Source organism: Notolepis coatsorum (genome assembly GCF_963971535.1).
Source record: "Notolepis coatsorum genome assembly, chromosome: 12".
NCBI classification, from domain to species: Eukaryota; Metazoa; Chordata; class Actinopteri; order Aulopiformes; family Paralepididae; genus Notolepis; species Notolepis coatsorum.
The window spans coordinates 58,084,188-58,107,780 of record NC_140176.1 but is presented as its reverse complement, the minus strand read 5'-3'; the positions used below and the strand labels follow the sequence as shown (position 1 = coordinate 58,107,780).

The 23,593-nt window shown below is 45.3% G+C and overlaps 1 protein-coding gene across 1 annotated transcript in view; it reads right to left on the bottom strand.

Moving 5' to 3' along the window:
- Positions 1-1,731: 1,731 nt before the first annotated feature.
- LOC311237865 (zinc finger E-box-binding homeobox 1-like) overlaps positions 1,732-23,593 on the bottom strand; it is a gene marked incomplete at its 3' end in the record, with an annotated part of 56,691 nt that continues 34,829 nt past the window's right edge. Inside the window, 3 exon segments of the mRNA XM_084325842.1 lie at positions 1,732-1,902; positions 18,505-18,601; positions 23,047-23,199. Of these exon segments, the coding sequence (XP_084181968.1) occupies positions 1,732-1,902; positions 18,505-18,601; positions 23,047-23,199 (421 nt within the window).

Genomic DNA, 23,593 nt, shown 5'->3' with positions numbered 1-23,593 from the left:
GTGGAATGTTCGGCCACTGCTGGACCTGGCTGAAACACCTGACAGGCCACACCGCAGGACAGCACTCATGGCCCTGGAACTCGCAAGGTATAACATCGACATTGCAGCTCTCAGCGAGACTAGACTACATGGAGAGGACTCCCTGACAGAGGTTGGTGCAGGATACACCTTCTTCTGGAAGGGGGTCCCTGAAGGCACTCGCCGCATCGATGGAGTAGGCTTTGCGGTGAATTCCCAACTGCTGCAACGCATCCCAGAGTGCTGGACTGATCACCTCATGGTCAGATCCAAACTCCTCATGAGTATTCAACCCTGTGGACCGAGGGCAGCACCTAATAAGAAACTCAATTCTGCAGCACTGAACACCCCCACCTCAAAAAAACCACCTCCGACAGCTCCTTGCTGAAAACCTCAATAAGATCCCGGAGGAATCAGCTGACTGGCCAGCTCTGCGCCAGGCTATCCACAGCGCAGCCTTTGAGGCACTTGGCCAGACGAGGAAACGACACCAGTGAGTTTTTCCTTACCTTCGCGTGGGGTATGTCTGGGAGTGCTTGCATTCTTTCATTTATTTGCATTCATCTAAAAATGTTTGGACCTTATGGTGTTCTTGTTCTGTTCTTGACTTATTGTTATGTTTTCTTCTTGACTTGTTTAAAGAAGACCTGTACGGCCCATGGGGACATTAACGTGTGTTGTCGGGCCCTATAAATAAATTTGATTTGATTTGATTTGATTGTAACTCAGCCAAGATACAGTCCCTACTAAAAACCAAGCATGAAGCCCACAGAGCTCTCCTGTCCTGCCCTGGTTCTCCCACACTGAAAGCTGCCTTTGCTGCAGCAAGAACAGCAAACCAGCGAGCCCTCCGGACTATGGAGGATGCCTGGTGGATACAGAAGGCAAAGGAGATCCAAAGCCTGGCAGACTGCCACAACACCCGGGGCTTTTACGATGCCATCAAAGCACTGCATGGCCCCAGGAAGCGGGCGATTGCTCCAGTTCGATCAGTCGATGGTTCTAAACTCTTTAAGAACCAACATGAGATCCTCACCCGCTGGGCAAACCACTTTGAGTCTCTACTCAATCACACCAACCCCACTGACCCACATATCCTGGATAATCTCCCAGACATGCTACCAGTCACGCACCTGGACACCCCACCACACTTCTCTGAGACCCGTCAAGCCATTGCGGGTCTAAAGAACAATAAAAGCCCTGGACCCGATGGCATCCCAGCAGAGGTTTTCAAACACGGAGGGTACCTCCTCACGCGCCGTCTGCACCTCCTGATCTGCAACATCTGGGAACATGAGACCCTCCCACAGGACTGGAAGGATGCAAACATTGTGGTCATCTACAAGCAGAAAGGGGACAGAGCAGTCTGCAGAAACAGCCGTGGAATCTCTCTCCTCTCCATCGCAGGGAAAGTGCTGGCGAAGATCATGCTGAACAGGCTGGTGGAAAACATCTCTGAAGCTGTGCTTCCGGAAACTCAATGTGGCTTTCGGAAGACCAGATCCACCACCGACATGGTCTTTGTCCTGAGGCAGCTGCTAGAGAAGAGCAGAGAGCATCGCAAGGATCTTTACATAGCCTTCATAGAGCACCATCAGCCGTGAGCTGCTCTGGAAACACCTCAACAAACTTGGGGTACCACCCAAGTTTCTCTCCATCCTTCAGCAGCTGCATGACGGGATGCAAGCCAGAGTCCAGACGGGTGAACTCCAGTCAGAATCCTTTAAGGTTAATGTTGGGGTGAAGCAGGGCTGTGTCTTGGCTCCGGTGCTCTTTAATCTCCTCCTCTCTGCCGTCACCTGCCTCTTCTGCCGAGCCCTGGGACATGAAGACGGTGTCGATGTGGAATACCGCCTTGATGGTAGTCTCTTCAACATCCGCCGACTCCAGGCACACACAAAGACAAAATCCTGCCAAGTATGTGAGCTACAGTATGCTGATGACTGTGCCATCTTAGCTCACAGTCCAGAGTCTATGCAGCATGCTCTCGACACCATATCCAGCCTGTACCAATCCTTCGGTCTCCAGGTCAACATACAAAAAACCGAAGTCATGTCCCAACTCACTTCCCGAACCTCTACACCTCCCAGTTTTCACATAAACGGTGTTCCACTTAAAACAGTGGATAATTTCACCTACCTCGGCTCCACTCTGTCCTCATGCTGCTCCCTTGACGCGGAGATACACACACGTATTAATAAAGCGGCATCATCCTTTGGACGCCTATGCAGTAGGGTTTTTGAAAACCGAAACCTGAAGATCAGCACCAAGGTTGCCGTTTACAAGTATGTCTCTCCACTCTGCTCTATGGAGCAGAATCCTGGACCCCATACCGCCGGCACATCACCAACCTGGATGCTTTCCACATCCGTTGCCTCCAAAGGATCCTCGGCCTGACCTGGGAAGATCGAGTCCCCCACACAGACATCCTCAACAACACCAACTCAATCTGTATGGCCGCAGCTGTGGCCAAAAAACAACTTCGTTGGATAGGGCACACCATACGTATGCCTGACCACCGCCTGCACCGCCAAGTCCTCTATGGCCAACTGAGAGGAGCAAAGCGGGCTGCTGGAGGCCAAAAGAGACGCTTTAAGGACTACACCAGGGACCTCCTAAAGTGTGCAAACATCACGCAGCTTGAAACTCTGGCACTCGACAGATCAGCCTGGCAAGCCACTGCAGTTTCCCAAATACACCAAACGAACCAAGACCGAAGATCTGAGAGGCGCATGCAACGACACCTGCGGGCGGCTGGCATCCCCCAGGTATCTGGCTTCCCTTGCGCCATCTGTGGACGGGTGTGCGGCTCAAGGATCGGACTCAACGCCCACGAGAAGTGGCACCAGCGGCAGCGTCGCTAACCCCCCCCCCCCCCCCCCCCTCACCCCATCCCTGGAGCAAGCGTCATCATCGAACACGATGGACAGCTAAGAGTGTGAGAGAGAGCATGTGTGTGTGTTTGGTGGATGTAGAGGAGGTGGCATCAAGGAAGGGACATAGATGGGGGAAGGAAGAGAGGGATGTAAGATGGAGTCGAGGACGGAGTGATAGATGGAAAGATGACTGTTGATGTCCAAGGCTGACAGACACATACAACACAAACACACACACACACACACACACACACACACACACACACACACACACACACACACACACACACACACACACACACACACACACACACACACACACACACACACACACACACACACACACACACACACACACACACACACACACACACACACACCACAACGCACACTGCCCTCTACCAGCAGAGCTGAGGGACAGAGGTCAGAAATGGTCCCTTCCAGGCGTGGAGTTGCCCACAGCAGGACAGAGACACTGGCCACTGGCCCATCAGGAGGGAGATGAGTCTGTAAAGAAAGAGAGATAAAACATTTAAATAAAGATTCTCAGAAAGAGATCAGAATCACTTTAAATGCAAAGTACGTCAGGAAGTCTATCCTAATCACCTAGTGGATTGGTGCATAAATTCCACAAATAAAATAAAATAACACATACATGTGTTAATCTATGCACCAAAACATTATACAAGTGATTCCGGTATTATCCTTTCTATTTTTATTTTATTTTCTAAAGTATTTCTGTGTAAATGCTTCTGTGCAGGGTATACATTTTGTGCAAATACGTATTTATTTATTTATTATTTATTTTATAATAACGGAAGCACTTGTATAATGAAGTAGCCAGGAGAACATTATGCACATAGATATTAGGACGATGAAGGAACACGTGAAGAAGTGATTGGTGTTTCAAGATATTTCGAGGTTGATACACTATGTTCTCTCAGGGCGGAGGCAGCGTTGACGGGGTGAAGGCAAGGAATTTGTCCGTCTGGGTTCAGCTGTTGGAGTGCTGAGTGACTTACAGTCTCATATCGATGTCTGGATGTTTGCTGCATGACTGTTTCGTCTCACTGAGCCCTCGTAAGAACGTGTGGGGAGTTGACGGCTCTCTCACACTACCACACATAGTACTTCATGTACTCAGTGAGAGAGGGAGAGAGAGAGAGAGAGAGAGAGAGAGAGAGAGAGAGAGAGAGAGAGAGAGAGAGAGAGAGAGAGAGACAGAGACAGAGACAGAGAGAGAGAGAGAGAGAGAGAGAGAGAGAGAGAGAGAGAGAGAGAGAGAGGAGAGAGAGAGAGAGAGAGAGAGATCAGATTGAGGGGTTAGACAGGGGTGCAGTTTGAGTCCAACCCGCTTCAACATATACATCAACGAACTGGCAAAAACATTGGAACAAGCTGTAGCACCTGGCATCCCCCTACCAGACACAGAAGTAAAATGCCTGCTGTTTGCAGATGATCTGGTGCTGCTGTCTCCAACAAAGAAGGGCTATAGCAGCACCTTGATCTTCTACACACATTATTCCAGACCTGGGCACTGACAGTAAATCTAACCAAAACTAAAGTCATGATATTCCAAAAAAGGCCCAGCCTACAACAACACAAACACAAATTCCTCCTAAACACAATTGCCCTAGAACACACAAAAAAACTACACATATCTCGGCCTAAACATCAGCCCCACAGGGAACTTCAACCAAGCTGTGAACGACCTAAGAGCCAAAGCAAGAAGGGTTTTATGCTATCAAAAGGAACATCAAGCTAGACATTCCAATCCAAACCTGGCTCAATATATTTGACTCCGTCATAGAACCCATTTCCCTGTATGGTTGCGAGGTCTGGGGCCCACTTGAAAACCAAGACTTCACAAAATGGGACAAACACCAAATTGAGACTCTGCATGCAAATCCATTATCCGCACCCAACGGAAAACACCAAATAATGCATGCAGAGCAGAACTAGGAAGATACCCACTAATTATCAAAATCCAAAAAAGAGCATTTCAATTCTACAATCACCTAAAAGAAAGTGACCCAGACACACTCCATAACAAAGCCCTCACCTACAGAGAGACCCTAGAGAGATGCCCACTCAGCCAGTTGGTCCTGGGACTCTGCTCACAAACACAATCAGGGCCCCGTTCCATGTACCTGGATAACTGAGTTAGCCGGATAACTTTAGCTGGATAACTGGGTTAGCCGGACTTTCCGGTTTCATGTACGTGGATTCTCCAGATCACCATGCCAACAGATCCAAAAGTTTGAGCCTGGTCGAAAGCAGAGTTCAAGTTCAAGTTAGCCGGATCACGCAGAGCCACGCCCCCGCAAAGAAAGTGACAGCTCGTTTCCTGAAACTATTCCCACAGTCTACGATCTGCATTATACCATTCTGAATTACATTTTTGTGCTCCATTCTTCCAGAGGGGGCTTTTGAAATGTAAAATAGACCCAAAATGCTGATATTAAATTCACTTTGTCCTAAATAATGCACGTTATATATACCGTGGCGACGGTGGCGCTCGCTCGTGCGATGTACACATTATGTGGTTATTTTAATTGTAACTGGGATTAAGATGTCTGATGAGATGCGCTGTTTGACGGATTTGAGAAATTGAATGAGCCGTTGACGTCACATGAATGAATGAGGATAAAGAAATAAAACTTCATTCAAAATAAGGAATATTCTAAACATGGGTCTCTCGTTCATTAATGTATAAACAATGAATTTATCCCATCTGGCACAGTGGCCCAGCGGTAGTGCTCAAGCCTGCCAACCTTGCGACCCGGGTTCAAATCCCGGTGTTTCCAATATGATTTTTTTGAATATAATATTAATGATTATACGCCAAAGTAGCCTGGTTTTAAGTTAAAATATTATAAATCTACATGCATTGAGGATGTCATTCTTTATATAGCTCTCAACGTGCACCAAATTGAATTATTCCTATATTGCAAAAAAAAGGAGACGACTAGGGTCTTGAACCCCGGTCGTCCATGTGAAAGTCAAAAGAACAACCCGTTAGACCACATTGGAGATAAGTTAAAGATTGACTATACATCAATCAATGGGCAAGAGGGCCGTATCGTAATTCTGTATAACAGTTAACTAATTATTTTCGCTAGCAAGATCTCATTTGATTATTCAATCCAGCAGGCAAGTTTAAAGAAATATAATCTGATTGATTGAGGTAATGAGGGACTTAGAATTAGCCTATAGATAACGCATTTAACTTGTCGGCGAGGCGATTGAGCCGTATTGCAATCTGTCAATAAAGTCTTAAATCAATTAATCAATCAATGCCGTTGAGAATCAGGGTCTCTGCCATCGATACGTGCTGGCTTTTCACCTAAAACGGCCGCGCGCATTTAGCCTGACTCGCAAGTCTGGCTTGAGTTAACGAGACTGAATCCACCTTTGTGAAACAGGAAAATCCCGGCTTCGAACATCGGGTTAACTGAAGCTGGATAATGGACATCTTGATCGACTTAGTTGAACCACGTACATGAAACAGGGCCCAGAGCCACCAGACAGAAACCACACTGGACTAAACCAAATTATAAGAAAACAAAAAGAAAACACATTGGAAAGAAGCAACCCAAAACCAGAGCAAATTGGAATGCTATTTGGCCCTATACAGAGAGTACACAGTGGTGGAGTGCTGTGACTGATCCAAAACTAAGAAGATCCTTGACTAGGTACAGACTCAGCGAGCACAGCCTAGCCATCAAGAAAGCCTGCCATAGGCAGACCTGGCTCCCAAGAGAAGACAGACTGTGCACCCACTGCACACAAGAAGAGGTGGAAACCGAGCTACACTTCTTAACAACCTGCCCACTATACCAAGACATCAGAGATACATACTTCCCACAAATTGCAAACACCCAAAGAGACTTTGAAAACAACTCAAAACTCCCATACCTACTGGGAGAAATACAACAATGTGCAAACACATTGTGAGCTGCTGTTACAAGAAAAAGACATCCAACAGAATACAACCACCATAAAGACTGTCAATCACACAAAAAATGCCTTCTGTACTGTACTGATTTCTTCTGATTTCTCTGTTTGACTGTTTTGCTTTGTTTTGTTTATTTTAACACTGGCTTTGGCAATGTAAACGTATGTTTCCCATGTCAATAAAGCCCCATTGAATTTTATTGAATTAGAATAGAATAGAATAGAATAGAATAGAATAGAATAGAATAGAATAGAATAGAATAGAATAGAATAGAATAGAATAGAATAGAATAGAATAGAATAGAAATACTTTTATTATCCCGTGGGAAATTTGACACTGCAAATCGCTCAACATTTAAACATTTAGACAGGACAGGTCACGAATTAGAATAATAACACAAATCAATCAAGTTGCCTAGGATAAGAGTAGAGTAAAATAGAATAAAAATGAAATAAAATATACAGAAATAAATACAGTAAAAATACACTGAGCATGGGGGAAGGGGGGGGGGTACAGGTAGTAAAAAAAACACAGCAGTGGAAACAATTTGGTCATTATAATTTAACTATCTAACTAAATTAAATATATATTCACAGTAATTCACAGTGTCACATAAGGTGCAGTATGCTTCAGGTAGTGTATTGTCCTCCTTGGGTTCCTATTAATCCAAGGTCAATGTCTGGCAGCCGTCGCTGCCCCCTGTTTTGGAGCCTGGAGGCCGCTAGTCGCGGCCTCCTGCCACTATTGAGCTGCCGCTCTGTGCTCAGTGTTGCAGTGAGGCACAGTGATGCATTGTATAGTCTGATGGCTGTTGGAATGAAGGACTTCCTGTGCCGTTCAGTGCTGCATTTGGGTAGTGTGAGCCTAGCACTGAACATGCTCCTCCTGTCAGCCAAGTCTATGTATAGTGGGTGGGTGGGGTTTTCCCTGATGGCCTGGAGCTTAGCAAGGCTCCTCCTCTCCGCCACCCTCGCTAGAGAGTCCAGCTCCACCCCAACCACGCTGCTGGCCTTCCTGACCAGCTTATCCAGCCTGGTTGTGTCCACTGCTCTCAGTCCGCTGCCCCAGCAGGTCACAGCGTACAATTGAGAGAGAGAGAGAGAGAGAGAGAGAGAGAGAGAGAGAGAGAGAGAGAGAGAGAGAGAGAGAGAGAGAGAGAGAGAGAGAGAGAGAGGGGGGGGGGTCCTTGTCTACACCAGACTCACCAGTTACACCAGAGAAGAGGGAGAGGATACTTCAAGGGGCCTATCTCAAACCCTGCCCTCTTTTCTTGATCCTCCTTTTCTTGGAGGATCAAGAAAAAAGAGGGCCGGGCTTGAGATAGGTCAATTGGGTGCTACTAGACCACAATCCTTTAAATAAACAGAATGATTTACTGAAGAAAAAAATTCTAACTCGTTTCATGTCATGGACCCCATGATCAGTACCCATTTGGCCATTTACTAAGATGGGACTTTGTCCAATAGCCCCCTCACCCCCAACCTGAGCAGTCATTTGTCCACTGATTGATTAGTTGATATAATCAATTGTGTTTCCCATACATAAAATCATGGAAAAGGACTAGAGATGCACTCCAAAAAGCATAAAAATGTACAGCTCGATTGAGACCAAATTGGCCGACTAAGAATGATCAGCTAAATTCAGCTAAATTAAACGTACTGGTCATTTTGATCTGGGGGGGGGGGACCACTGGTCGACCAGTCTCTGAGAGAGGACACTTCAAGGAGCGAAGCAGTAGACCACAGTCTTTTGAATCAATACGGGGGGAGTCGACCAGAACACTGCCGACAGAGACAAGGGCAGAGACTGGTAGTAAAATAATGCTGTTCCATACGAGCACTACAAGGACAGCAAGGTGAGGGAATCAGAGAGTGTAAAGAGATGTCAGTCACGCCCTATTATGGGCTTATCCACTGACCTCCAGTCAGCCAATGAGCAGGGAGAGCCAGAGATGACACATGAAGGTCTGCTGCTCTCTGAGGAGGACAAGACAATGGGATTAGGGCGCCCGAACAGACAATAGGTTGAACGGAGGAGAGAGGGAGAATGTGTGTGTTTTGTGTGTGTGTGTGTGCGTGTGCGTGTGCGTGCGCGTGTGCGTGTGTGTGTGTGTGTGTGTGTGTGTGTGTGTGTGTGTGTGTGTGTGTGGGAGAGGATACAGGCGAACCAGAGTGGGTGGATGGGCGGAGGTCTGTGTGGCCAATACATTATATGTGTGTGTGTGTTTATATACACACACTTGCAGGTGGGTGGGTGGCAGGTTTTCAAAGAGTGGACCATTTAATTGAATTCTGCGGAGAGCCTTGTTATTCCAGTCATGATTGAGTGCCGCGCTGTGCTGTCCCAGCAGTGTGGGAGGGCTATACCCATACCTGGAGATGCTGTGTGTGTGTGTGTGTGTGTGTGTGTGTGTGTGTGTGTGTGTGTGTGTGTGTGTGTGTGTGTGTGTGTGTGTGTGTGTGTGTGTGTGTGTGTGTGTGTGTGTGTGTGTGTGTGTGTGTGTGTGTGTGTGTGTGTGTGTGTGTGTGTGTGTGTGTGTGTGTGTGTGTGTGTGTGTGTGTGTGTGTCTGTGTGTGTGTGTGTGTGTGTGTGTGTGTGTGTGTGTGTGTGGAGGCAGAGGTTGTGAGGTGACGGTGGTTGCGTTAGTATTTTTCTCTAGTCTCTGTGTGGTAACTATAAGAGAAGTGGTGAAAGAGATGAAACTAAAACCAAAAGAACGCTTGAAATTGGAAGAACATCAGTGAAAGTGCGAGGCGTGTGTGTGTATGTGTATGTGAGAGTGTGTGAGAGAGAGAGAGAGAGAGAGAGAGAAAGAAAGAAAGAAAGAGAGAACAAGCGAGAACGACTATGTGCAAAAGCCATTGGATCATTGTAATTATTGCAAAGAAGCCCAAAGTGTACAGAGGGGAAATATACACAATGACTGAACTTTCCAGTCCCAACACACGTGGCAGACAGCCATGGTATCCTAGAAGGGAGAAGGTGATATGCACTATAATAAAATGAATAGAGTCGCTTAGCAATTACAGGCTTAAACGATGATGCATAAATTTCATTTATAGATAGATTTCACCGCCTCTTATCTCCGTGAAACACTGTAATAGGATCCAGGCAGGAAAGCTAGAAAAGGAAGATGTGTCTGTGGACAGGTGTGTGTGTGTGTGTCTGTATGTGCATGTTCATGCGTTTGCAAGTGTCTGTCCTCCCATGAGTGTGTGTGCGCATGCACAAGCATATACAGCACACTTGTGTGCATATACACGTGCATGTGCGTGTGTTTGAGTGCCTGGCTTCCTCGTGTGTGTATATATATGCGTGCGAGTGTGAGTGTGTGTGTGTGCACATGTGCAAATTGAAACACTTGTGTGTATGTTTTATGTGTTCGCACGTGTCTGACGGCCTGTGGTTGTGTGTGTGTGTGTGTGTGTGTGTGTGTGTGTGTGTGTGTGTGTGTGTGTGTGTGGGTGCATGCATGCACACACATGCACATGTGTTATCCATGTGACTTTACATTGGTATCACATACCTATAAGAGAAGAGCATCATTAAGGACTGAGGTGATAGTGAAAGGTGAACGGCGTTCGGGATAATGACACGCCGCAGGAAAGGATGCCTAGAACCATATGGATCCTCCGTTACGGCATAACGATCGCTATGTCTCGTCTGTGTATTCCTTGAAGGGTAATTCTCTTAAGGAGGACCTTTAAGGCATGAGCTAACTATGGCACCAATGTCAATCCCATCATCCTTAGCTCCACACACAGACACCAGCATATTCTCACCGTCCTCCTAAAATGGCCTAATCCTTTCACCGCTATTACTGGACTGAGGCGTGATGACGTAGTCTGTGTATTGGTTGGGGGTTCAATTCCCACTGAAGCCACCGTTGCTAAACCATTTACTATGCACTCATGATACTGTATGGCGCTCACCAAAATGGCATAAATGGCATAATGTTATAATGAATGAATGAATGAATGAATGACTTTATTTGACAATATAAAAATAACATGTGACAGAAAGCACAGTCAGGAGATACTGCCAAGGATGAACACAAAAAAGCTCAGAGCTTATTTCCATTGTGGTCCTTGTAGGGGGGTAGGGGAGTGTGATGCTTAGACATGCATCATACAGACATGACATCACAACACATCACATATACCATTTAACATTTATATACATAACAGACACAATCTGCATCAACCAATACGGACAATTTATTGAAACAAGAAAGTGACAGACCGAGGTATTGACTGTGAGTTTCCAACTTGATGGTCCTCTCTTGTCCTCTCTTGTCCTCTCTGGTCCTCTCTTGTCCTCTCTGGTCCTCTCTGGTCCTCTCTGGTCCTCTCTTGTCCTCTCTTGTCCTATCTGGTCCTCTCTTGTCCTCTCTTGTCCTCTCTGGTCCTCTCTGGTCCTCTCTGGTCCTCTCTTGTCCTCTCTGGTCCTCTCTTGTCCTCTCTTGTCCTCTCTTGTCCTCTCTGGTCCTCTCTGGTCCTCTCTGGTCCTCTCTGGTCCTCTCTTGTCCTCTCTTGTCCTCTCTGGTCCTCTCTGGTCCTCTCTTGTCCTCTCTGGTCCTCTCTGGTCCTCTCTGGTCCTCTCTTGTCCTCTCTTGTCCTCTCTGGTCCTCTCTGGTCCTCTCTGGTCCTCTCTGGTCCTCTCTGGTCCTCTCTTGTCCTCTCTTGTCCTCTCTTGTCCTCTCTGGTCCTATCTGGTTCCAAAAAGCAGAGAGATGTGTTGATTAAGAATGTTGTTATTTTTCCTTCTATGTCTCAGTAGAAGCAGTAGCTTAGTATATTAATAGACTTTCACTTAATATGTATGAGCTCTGCTTGGGGCGGGCTTGTTAGAAAATTGTGCTCTGAAACCGCAATTTGTCATGTGAAGTGACACATGAACTTAGACATGCACGTTCTCTCTCTTTTTCTGTCGTACATGGTACACACACACACACACACACACACACACACACACACACACACACACACACACACACACACACACACACACACACACACACACACACACACACACACACACACACACACATGTGCACTATGCGACACACACACACACGCACACATGACCACTGTGTACGTTGTGGTATTTAGTGGTTAAGTAAATGAACATGATATTTAAGTGAGTGCTATTTCCTGAGCACAGCCTCCAGACCCCCTACACCCTCCCCCCTCTCGGCTTTTCTGCAAATTTCCCTGGGGAGCTTTGCCCCTCCTGGGTTTGGCTCCATGTCAGAGCCCAGGCAGCCATGATACTTCATCAGGCTTTTGCACCATTATTGGCAAGAGCACTCCATATCCTCTTAGCAGTTATAGCTTTTCAATTTTCTTTTGAAATGCTGAGCCCAGCAGAACATATGGCAATATCTTAAAGCTTAAAGTCCGGATTCAACTAAAAGCCTATAAAACGCTGCGCCATCCTAAACGCCCCGGCTATAGGCTATATAGCGCTGCTTTATTTTACCTTTAGCGCTTTCGGAATGTTTTTGTCACCGCTGTGAACATTCTTAAAGTGATTCATAATAGGTACAATTACTAGAGGCTGTTTGCCTGTTTGACACAGTAATGTTATGGTGGTGGCAGCGCTATAAGACATTATCCCACCAGTTCCCACTGTCTCTGGGGAGCCATTCAGCATGATGGCAGAATCAACAGCTCAAACCTGTGACAGATTACTCTCTCTCTCTGCGCCACACGCACGCACGCGCACACACACACACACACACACACACACACACACACACACACACACACACACACACACACACACACACACACACACACACACACACACACACACACACACACACACACACGGATGGACAAAAACTACTGCACAAGTACATGAATGTGCACATAAGTGTGTACTGTGCAGGCACGGACACACACACACACGCACATGCACACACACACACACACACAGAAGCCCTTTTTCCACATTGATCACGCTGCTCCCACTCCATCCTCAGACAAAGGGAGACGGTGTGATGTTGACTCCCCTCCCACACCAGCACACCCACATCTGCTCTCATTTCCACCACCAAGCTCATAGCAAAAACACTATCCTTAAACTGCCTCAACAAGGCTAGGTAAGCCCAGTTAAGCCGGATGCGGCCACGACACACGTGGGTTTCAACAATTGGGGCCCTGTTAGTTAGGGACATTCACTATTGTAGGTCGGCCCTCTGTGTCCGGCAAAAAAATATTTTGCATCGGCCTCATCCCTTTCACTACCACACTACGGAAGGAAGGTTAACCCGCTACTATCACACTCCAGACGGTTAACCTTCTGTAGTGTGGTAGTGAACGGGTTAAAGAGCTTATACGTTGATGTTTGAATTAGTCTGTTAATTTGTCTTTGTCAGGCACTTGTGACATTATGGTTTAACACCAGAAGCCCACTGGGCCATTGAGATGTTAAAAGAAAATGACACTTGCACCACACCAGAGACGGAGAGGAGCCAAGACGTGGAACTCCCTGAGGCCTGAGCTACTTCCATCAACAGCTCTGGGAAAATAAGCCGTCCTGGGATGAAATTAAACGGAGTGAGACATAGAATTGCTTATACCAGTAAACGTAGAGGAGGCTTATTTGATTGAACAACAGATTTGTCACGTTTAGGGTCGTAGAAACATCTTGACATTTTAAACTCTGAATGTCATTCAGCGGATCTTTTCTAAAAGGGCTTTTTGTTATATTCTGGGTGCATACTGATGACATAGTTGAGCTTTTTTATGATTCACAAACCACGAGGATAAGCTAGTCTAACGATTTGGCCAGTTTTGACATCAAATTGAGAAAATATTGAATTTACAATACTGAAATTGACATTCCTCATATTCAAGCAGTTGATTGCTGTCGCACATGTCAGCTTCTCTAACGATGTGAATGACGTCCGTTGGGTTTTCAGTGAGGACATCGCCTCCTACTCGTTGGTCCTCTCTGGTCCTCTCTGGTCCTCTCTGGTCCTCTCTTGGTCCTCTCTGGTCCTCTCTGGTCCTCTCTGGTCCTCTCTTGTCCTCTCTTGTCCTCTCTGGTCCTCTCTTGTCCTCTCTTGTCCTCTCTGGTCCTCTCTTGTCCTCTCTGGTCCTCTCTGGCTCCAGAAATAGAGTGATGTGTTTATTAAGAATGTTGTTCTTTTGCTTCCATTTCTCAGTAGAAGCAGTAGCTTAGTATATATATTTTCACTTAATATGTATTTCAATGTATTAAGATTTCAATACCAGTGCTTTCACAGTAAAATTGTATGTTTGTTTTTGTAATAGTCACAGACACGTTTGCCATCTTTATTCCGTCTTTTTCGTTACGCAAACCTTTTCGCTGGGCGTTGGCACCTAGACGCGTGAGCGGCAGATCTGGCTCATTCATGTGTTCACACGCGGCAGTGATTATTACCGATTTGCATTCGAATCGCTCACTTGTGTTAACAATAGCGTGGTGATGAGGAAGATGAGGAGGAGTGCAGATGAGGAAGGAGGGCTGTGCCTGCCCCCAGGTCTCTTCATATGGACGTAGCAATTATGTAAAATCATGAACGCGTCCAGTGCCTATCTGTTATTCTCAGAAACAACCGACGTTCAAACTTTCTTTTCAGACCCTGAAGGCGCTGTTCCACAATGCACCTGTTGTTTTGCACATTTTAAGCAAATTATTTTAATATATTGATTGATGATTGATTAATCAATACAAGTCAATCTTAAGCTTAAATTGTAACCTAATGTTAAACATCATCAGACTCCTCACTCTAGCCTCTTTGCAGGATTTAACAGAACATAATAAAATGTGAAGGTTTTGTAAACCTAACTTAAACCTCCTCAATCATGTCCTCATTAGAGTCCACGATCTCATTGATTTACTACCGATGACTGTGGTGTTATGTTAATGTGTGTGCGTTATACGACAGTGTACAGGCCACCGTACTCGGGGTCAAGGGGCAGGTACGGGAGGGGCGAGAGAGATACACCTGTGTGATGTTGCTACGGAGTTAAGCTAATAAAGGATACTCACAACCACAGCAGAGGACTCACGTATTTGTACTTTGAAGTAACACGATAATGACAAGCGTGTTGTTTCTGTTTTTCTTTTTGACATACTTGCGGCACACGGAACAAGTTAACAACTCACCACTACAGCCCCCAGTAGCCTAGCCAGTCTCTTGAAACACCGCTATCTTCAAACTTCCACTCCTCTCAAAACTTTCTTTTGTTAGGTGATCCCGCTCATCCTTTTCGTCTGAGAAAGCTGCGGTGGGTTTTCTTTTTAGCGGCCGGCTTACTCCTTCCATATGGTTCCACATATTTGTAACTAGGGATGTCCGATATTATCGGCCTACCAATATTATCGGCCGATATTGACTGATTGATTAAAATGTGATATCGGAAAATATCTGTATCGGTTTTCAAAAATATATATATTTTTTATTTATTGTCAAAAGTATGCATAATGTTGTGTTAATTCCACAACAAGAGATATGTAATGTTAATTACCAGAAATTATTCCGTTTTGGGGGGGGGGGGGGGGGGGACCCTGCATATATCGGTATCGGTTGATATCGGTTGATATCGGTATCGGAAATTAAGAGTTGGACAATATCGGTATATCGGTATCGGTAAAAAAGCCAATATCGAGCATCCCTATTTGTAACCCATTTTAACGTTATTAAGCTAACGTTAGCTAATCGGTATAGCAGGTGGGCGTAATGTTAGAGTGCAAGCAGGTGGTGGATGTGACGTCGGTAAACAAGGAGAGATTGACGCGCGAGGAGAGATTTGGGCTGCAAAACAGGACTGTCGTAAGACCAAAACACACCGCAGTTTTAATTATTTTACATGACTATTTTGTTACCTGCCATGTGGTGGACAGACCTCTCATTGTTACTTGCCAAACCTAAAATCTGCCCGCCATTGGCGTTTGGCGGGTGCTTATTTTGTTCCCTGCTATTGGCATACCTGTATATGGTTGAGCAGCTTCTCTGACAACCACTATTACCCCTCAAAGGACCGTTGGCGACCCACCCCAATAGGGTCTTCACGGCATAAGGTCCATCACCTTGGCTGTTGATAATTTCCCAGGGTTCCATGAGTTTTGTTGCATTAGTTCCAATCAAAAGTTCGACATCAGCGTTCAATTCTGGGATCCTGATACCCTTCAGATATTCCCATTTTTCAATATCTCGCTGAGTAGGGATGTTACTCCTTGAAACAGGGATTGTTTCCTGTGTGAATGTTTCTGGGAGCTCCATAAAGTGGTTATTATCCAACTTGGACACCTCCAGTCATGTAAGGATTTGGCTTTCAATGACCCTTTCTTGACCCATAGTGCGTATAAGAATGTTGGTCTTTGTACCCTGTAGATTCAGCTTCTTCATAAGATGGTTTGGTACAGAAGGTTTCTGTACTTCCCTGGTCTAAGAAGGCGTAGGTCCGCAGCACTCCATCTCCTTTCGTGGATCTCAACTGTACTGGAACAATGGAAAGGGTACAGTCGTGGTCTCCGGCCCCATTACAACCACATGCCTGAAGAGACACAAGTGCACTACTGACTGGTGTTTCCTGTGACTTGTTCAATTTGTCTTTGTTGTGGACATGCAGAATAGTCGGGTGTTTAAGATTGCATTCATCACAGGTCAAATGACTTCTGCATTCCTTACTCATGTGGCCAGCCTTCAAGCATCTGAAACAAATTCCCTTTCCTCTCAGAAAATCTATTTTCTCCCTTTGAGAAATCGTATTCTGTTTAAAACACTTAACAAATGGATGTGACTCTTCACAATAGAGGCAGGACTCTGAGGACAACTCCTTAGTTATAGTAGGCTGTTTTGGCATCATGTGCACTGTGGGCTTAGGAGTTTCAGCTTGGTTGGTTGCGATGGTTATTGCAAAACTGCTTCCTTTAATGCTGCTCCTGGGTAGCGGCGCGCTCTTATCTACAGGCTTTATTGTGATACTTGGTCATACATCTGAAATGTCACCAAAAATTGGATGAGACCAGATTTTGACTTGTTTCTTCAAAAAGTTTACCATCTCTGGGAAGGTGGCCCTGTAGCCTTGCCGTTCTTGTATCTCACAAGCTGTAGACCTCCATCTCTCCCGCAGCTTGTATGGCCATTTCATCAAAGAAAAACAGATTCGGTCAAATAGACATAGAATATACCGTACCTTAGCCAGAAGGTATTCCAAGAAGAAGAATTCCAAGTGATCACATCGCCATCGCGATTACCAGTGTATATGTCTATACACGTTTCGATGGTAAAATATGCTTAGGCAACGGAATTTCGGGGCGATCAATGTGAATCTATGTTCAAGCAGGAGGAGGGGCCCCTACCAAGGGAAAAAAAGGAGGCAGCGTATCAACACCAAGCCATTCCAGTTCAGACACAGACGATACTGCCACCTGGTGATAGTCGATCGGCATTGCAGTTATAGTGGATGTGGATGTGCCAACGTGATGCAGATCGCTCCGGGCAAGTCTGTAGAGCAGGGATCAAAGTAAAAATATCAAACTATCCAAAAAACTTAATATTACGTGATTGGCACTCAACTCATGGTGAGCAAACACGTAATATTACGTGGATGGCACTGATTGAGTTAATGACGAGTGCACCTGGCAAGGCTGTCGCTCGTTACCCACACCCTTGTCAGGTTTTTTTGACATAATTGATATGAGCAGTGTTAGCTCCGTGTTGTTTATAAGTGAAAAGCATACGCGATGCATTATGCCTTTTCATCGCTTGAAAACTCCACACGAAAAACCAACCATCATTTGTGGGCTCTGAGCTTACGTTGTTCAAAAATGTGTCACACGAGAGCCACCACGGCTCCATTTCACAAGATAGACAATCGCCACCCGTTTACACTTCCTTATCAGAAAGGGTAACGTGGCCCATTGTCATTTTGTTTCAGGCACACATTAAACACATTTGAGTGAAATTACTGCACGTTTGTTTCAACCAAAAAATGCTGCTCTTTCCAAGAGTGGTCTCTTTATTGAACAAAAACATATGCAAACGGGGGGTTGGGGGGGAATCACAGGCGTTTTAGCCCGGTCCCGCAACCTCTACCGCGCAACACCTCGCAGACCGCACTAAGCCAAACAATGTTATGATGAATTGAGATAATGGGGGACCCTGATGTAAACAAAACGAAAGTCTCTCTCCAGTCCGCCCTGCAACAATTGTGTGTACTGAGCCGCACTGTATTGTTAATAACATTTTAAATCAATCAATCAAACAAAACTGGGAGAGGCAAGCAGTATTATTTTCACATTGACTGCCTAGTACATGTTCCGGGGGGCTTAACCCGAGCGTGCCAAGCGGAACATAATACAGGCTGTCCGGTGCTCATGTCTCTGATTAAACGGTGCAATGTGCGACAGTGACAGCCTCAAATGCCGGTGCCACCGCACCAGGCCTCACCTGAGCGTGGCTCGCCACCAAGCGCTTCCTTGCTTTCCTTTAGTCCGTCTGGGGAAGAGAGAACAAAGCTTGGACTGCCGTCTCTCTTCCTCCAGTTGCATCTCGCGGCATCAGGGTTGCTAGGCCCGACATGCCAGCGAGGAATCGGATGGTGGTCCCATGAAGACGCAACCTCCTGGCTGAACTCCGCGGGGGACACTAGGGCCGGGGGTCCTCCTCACACGAGAGGGGCCCACCACGGCCTCCGGGCGGCTCAAACTCCCCACCGCACGCAGCGAGGGCTCACCTGACTGCCATAACAGCCGGTCCAGGGAGCCCCTGTTGACAGAGTCAGCTATGGAGCGACAATAATGTTTTCATAACGACAAGGTTTCTCTTTAGCCTTTGCCGTGGTTTATTTCACATTGCACCCAATAGTACACATGAGTCCTTCTCTTGTGAGAGCGACGGAGGAAGAGAGTGAAGGGGGAGGTAACATCTCCTTTTATACTTCTCACTTGGCGTCAGCTACAATAGCTATGCCTATAGCGCCCTCTTGTGGAAACAGTTAGACAGTTACATGCAATCATACATAACATCTAACTTCAACACTCCCACTTATGGTTGTCTTGTATACTGTACAACTTTTCCAAAAACATCTTTCAAAGAAAATAATACAGTTCAGAACATCAAAAAGAATAAGGCAGTCAATATTACATAACAGGCAATATTTACACACCAAACATGACCTCTGCAAATCTTCTCAATTTCAGTTTGGAGACAGGCTTTGTCATAGCGTCTGCTACCATGTCGTCTGTCGGACAATAAACAAGTGTCATCCTTTCTTCCCTGATGACAGATCTGATGAAATGATATTTTATATCCACATGTTTACACCTCTGTCGGCACACAGGGTTTCTAGCAATTGCAATGGTTCCCTGGTTGTCTTCATAAACAACAGTTTTCTTATATACATAGGTATCCATTCCTTCGAGCAGTTGTTCTAGATAAATACATTCCTGTATTGTCATAGCTAGAGCCATGTATTCGGCTTCACAAGTTGACAGTGCCACTGTGGGCTGTTTCTTTGTTTTCCACGAAACCAGTGAGCTGTTTGTGTTCAAACTCACACAATACCCTGTGGTACTTCTTCTGTCTGTAGCGTCTGCCGCCCAGTCTGCATCACTCTAGGCTTTAAGCCCTAAGCCCTTGCTGCTCTTTCTGAAACAAAGCTGTTTATCGGCTGTACCTTTGAGATAACGAAAAACATGTTTTGCTGTAATCCAGTGCTCCTCTGTGGGGTCAGCAAAATGCTGTGACAATTTACTCACTACAAAACATAGGTCAGGGCGATATGTTGTCAAATAAATGAGGCTACCTACAGCTTCTCTGTACATTTTTACATCTGTCAGTTTCTGAGCATCCTCTTGGTAGTCTAGTTTTTGATCACATGGTGTTTCCCTTGTTCTACATTCTTGCATGTCAAAACGTTTCAGGATCTTCTTCACATATCTCTTCTGGGATATTTTTACACAACTGGCAGACTGTTCGAAGTCCATGCCTAGAAAATGCGACACATCATGCTGGACCTACAAAAGGCCTTCGACACTGTCAATCACTCCATTCTGATTGACAAGCTAAAAGCAATTGGTTTTGATAGTTCATCAGTGAGCTGGATGCAATCCTACCTGGAGGGGAGAGAACAGATGGTGGAGGTAAACGGTACACTATCCCCCCCCCCCCCTCCCAGTGAGCTGCGGTGTTCCACAAGGAAGCATACTAGGACCGCTACTCTTCCTAATTTATGCAAATGACATGTCGTCAGCCTGTGACTGCAACTTGTTCCTGTTTGCGAACGACTCAGCCCTGCTGGTCTCTGACAAGAACAAGTTGCAGGTTGAAAACACCCTCAGCTCGGAACTAGGCAAAATCTGCATATGGCTCGCTGATAACAAACTATCATTACACATGGGCAAAACAGAGTCCATTCTCTTTGGTTCAGATAACAAACTCAGCAAGGCCAACGGCTTCTCAGTTACAGTAGGTGACAATATTGTCACAAGGAAAGACGAAATTACCTACCTGGGTTCCATCCTAGAGGCAAATCTTTCCTGTGACAAAATGGCATCCAATGTAATAAAAAAAGTCAACCAACGAACTAGATTCTTGTACCGGATCTCCTCACTGGTAAACAAGAATACCCTGAAGACTCTGGCAGGAGCACTCATTCAAGGGTACTACGACTATGCGTGCACCTCATGGTACCAAAGCACCTCAAAGGCGCTTAAAACAAGATTACAAACATCACAAAACAAACTGGTCAGACTACTACTTGACCTTACCCCCAGAACCCACCTCACCCCTGCCCACTTTGACAACCTAGATTGGCGTAGAGTAGACGCCAGAGTACAGCAACTTGCAATGGGCCTGGTCTACAAGATACACTATACGACTAAGGTACCCATGTACATGTTGCAGTGGCGAATCCTCATGGAAGCCAACGGAAGCCAGGCCTCCCTATAAAAATATGAATGAATATCAAATATGAAATATGAAAAAAAAAGAAAAGAAAAAAAAGAGGAAGCTCAACAAATCATGTTAAACCCAGATTCGGCTCAAACAAGGGACTAAACACGTTTTGCAATTATGCCACATCAATGTGGAACGCCCTACCCAAAGCTGTAAAGGAATGTGAATCCCTACCCACATTCAAAACCGCTCTTAAAGAGCACCTACGGGAGGCTGCAATTCGAAACTGGCCACCGTAAATGCCCAAAACCCCCACCACCTCCTAATAGACAGTCTCCTCCCCACCGCATGTATATATTCCCTCCCCGCCGTATGTATATTTCTCTCCCACCCACCCACCCCCTCCTAATGTACAGTCCCCTCCCCATCATATGTATATACTCTGTCAGGATCTAGGGGTAACAGTACTGTATATTTGAATACCGTTTATGTCACAAATGTATCAGTACTAAATACCTATATGTCCCTATGCCATAAATGTCATGTATGTTGTGTATGTCATAAATGTCTATATGAATTGAAAATGGGGGACCCTGATGTAAACAAGACAAACGTCTTTCTCAGGTCTGCATCCCCTTAACAATTGTGTGTATTGAGCCCTACTGTATTGTACCCATTCTGCAATCTGTTAAATAAAGTTTTCATTCATTCATTCATTCACACGCACGTCATCGTCACTAGATTGCGTTTGCTGTGTTAACTGAAAAGATGCCCGCCTCACAGGTAAGCTGAACGGTATCCGTTACTGCTACACTGTGACACACTTATTACTCGTTGCTCTCAGGGTGGCATGACACGACGCAGCAATGAGCTCTGAGGAGTTTATATGGTGGTAAGTGGCCGGCAGCTGTGTGTCAATAATCACAATGACTGGGTCACGAATCCACTGGTAAGAGGCTGATTGTAAAATTCAGGGAAGTACTTGTTGAATTTTTCCAATATCGATGATGGGTGCTGCACTGTCTGCCTCTCCCTATGAATCTGCTCAAACACGTCCGCGACTCCTTGACGAGGCGCACGTTTTCGACAGTTTCGGTTTTCTTTTTAAAGCCTCGACACGTGACGTCCACCGTGTCATCTCCACAGCTCCATCTGCGCACAGTCCGCACACTCAAATACAGTTCAGTTTATTGATTTGTCCTCATAAAAACTGAAAGTGTCTATTCTATGTGGATCGGAATGTTTCTCCATATGGCATTCTTTTCTACATTTGTTGATTTTGTGAATATGAAATACAGTATATTATGTGGATTGGACTTAATTTATATAAAACCCCAGTGGTGAGAGTAAGTGTTGAGTTTAGGGTGATTAAATAAATGCTGTGGCAACGTATATTTGGCAAAAAGCACTTGCTAATCTCTTTCATCCTTTGATGAAATTACTGGTATTACTGGACTTTTTGTCATCATTGCAGCAGTTTTAGGAATGCTACTAAAGGTGATTGACAGAACTGGCATGGAAGTAGCCTATGTTTTCGCAATTTTGGCATGATCAGTTGTGACTTTCACATTATTTAAAGGTAGAATCTGTAATGCCTCTAGGCAAAAGAGCCCGCTTGGTATAGCACTTTGTTTACATTCTTTGTTTTGGTTTTAGTAACTTATTATACTGTGGATTTCTCCAGACCTCTCTTGGCAGAGCCTGATGTGTGGCCTGTAATAGCAACCCCTCTCCTATTCCTATCCCCACTCAACTCCAACCTACACATCAGACCAAAACCAGAAAAAATTAAACAAAGTGCAATACCAAGTGGGGCTCTTTTGCCTTTGACGACATTACAGATTCTACCTTTTAACGTGCGTCTTGCTTTATTTAGCCTCAACCAATGTTGGAATTTTGTTCATGCTGTTTTCATGAGTTTGTGAGGCTCGGCTCTGCTCACATGCTCGGTCTGATGTCTACAAACAACATGTCTGATGTTTCAACAATGGGGAATCAGCCAGTCAGTCAGTCAGTCAGTCAGTCAGTCAGTCAGTCAGTCAGTCAGTCAGTCAGTAAAGGACATGCGAGACACACCCCAAAAAACCTTGTGAAGATTCTAAAGAGGACTACGCCACGTTCTGTTATAGCCGCAAGGCAATACTATCGGTGAGAAGGACTATCGGTGATATTCACCTGCTATTGTATCATTTTCAGCCCCCTCAACACACTATGGATTTTCGGTCCATTCCATTACTAATTCATGCAGGCGAGGGAGGGGGGTGGGGGAGAGGGTCGACCCTCAAGGAAACCTAATCTGGATCAATAGAGCTGACCTTGGGCAGGGACCGGGCCGGGCCGCTAACTGGCAGGCAGGCACAGTGGCCCATTCAACGGAGGGATTCTTCTGACTGATCACGTTAGGGAGCATGTCCAGGCCCCCTGAGGGACTGAAGAGAGGCTGGCTCCTGTATCCCTGGATCCATAACCTGGGGTATTTTATGAGAGATTGTTCTTACATACTTTCTTACAGTATATATGACCACTATATACCAAAGCTCAAGCTGTGATCTATGAAAAATGTATCATGGTTTCAAGATGTGGTTTGCATTGACTTTCTCCCAAATTCGTTTGTGATTTAATAAAAGCAACAAAAAAAACATACTCCTATCCATGTGGAAGGTATGACTGCCACTATATACTGTGTATATATATATATATATATATATATATATATATATATATATATATATATATATATATATATATATATACAGTATATATATAGTGGCAGTCATACCTTCCACATGGATAGGAGTATGTTTTTTTTATATATGGGTTTTTTTGGGGTCATATTCTTTAAATTAATTTATGATATGATTG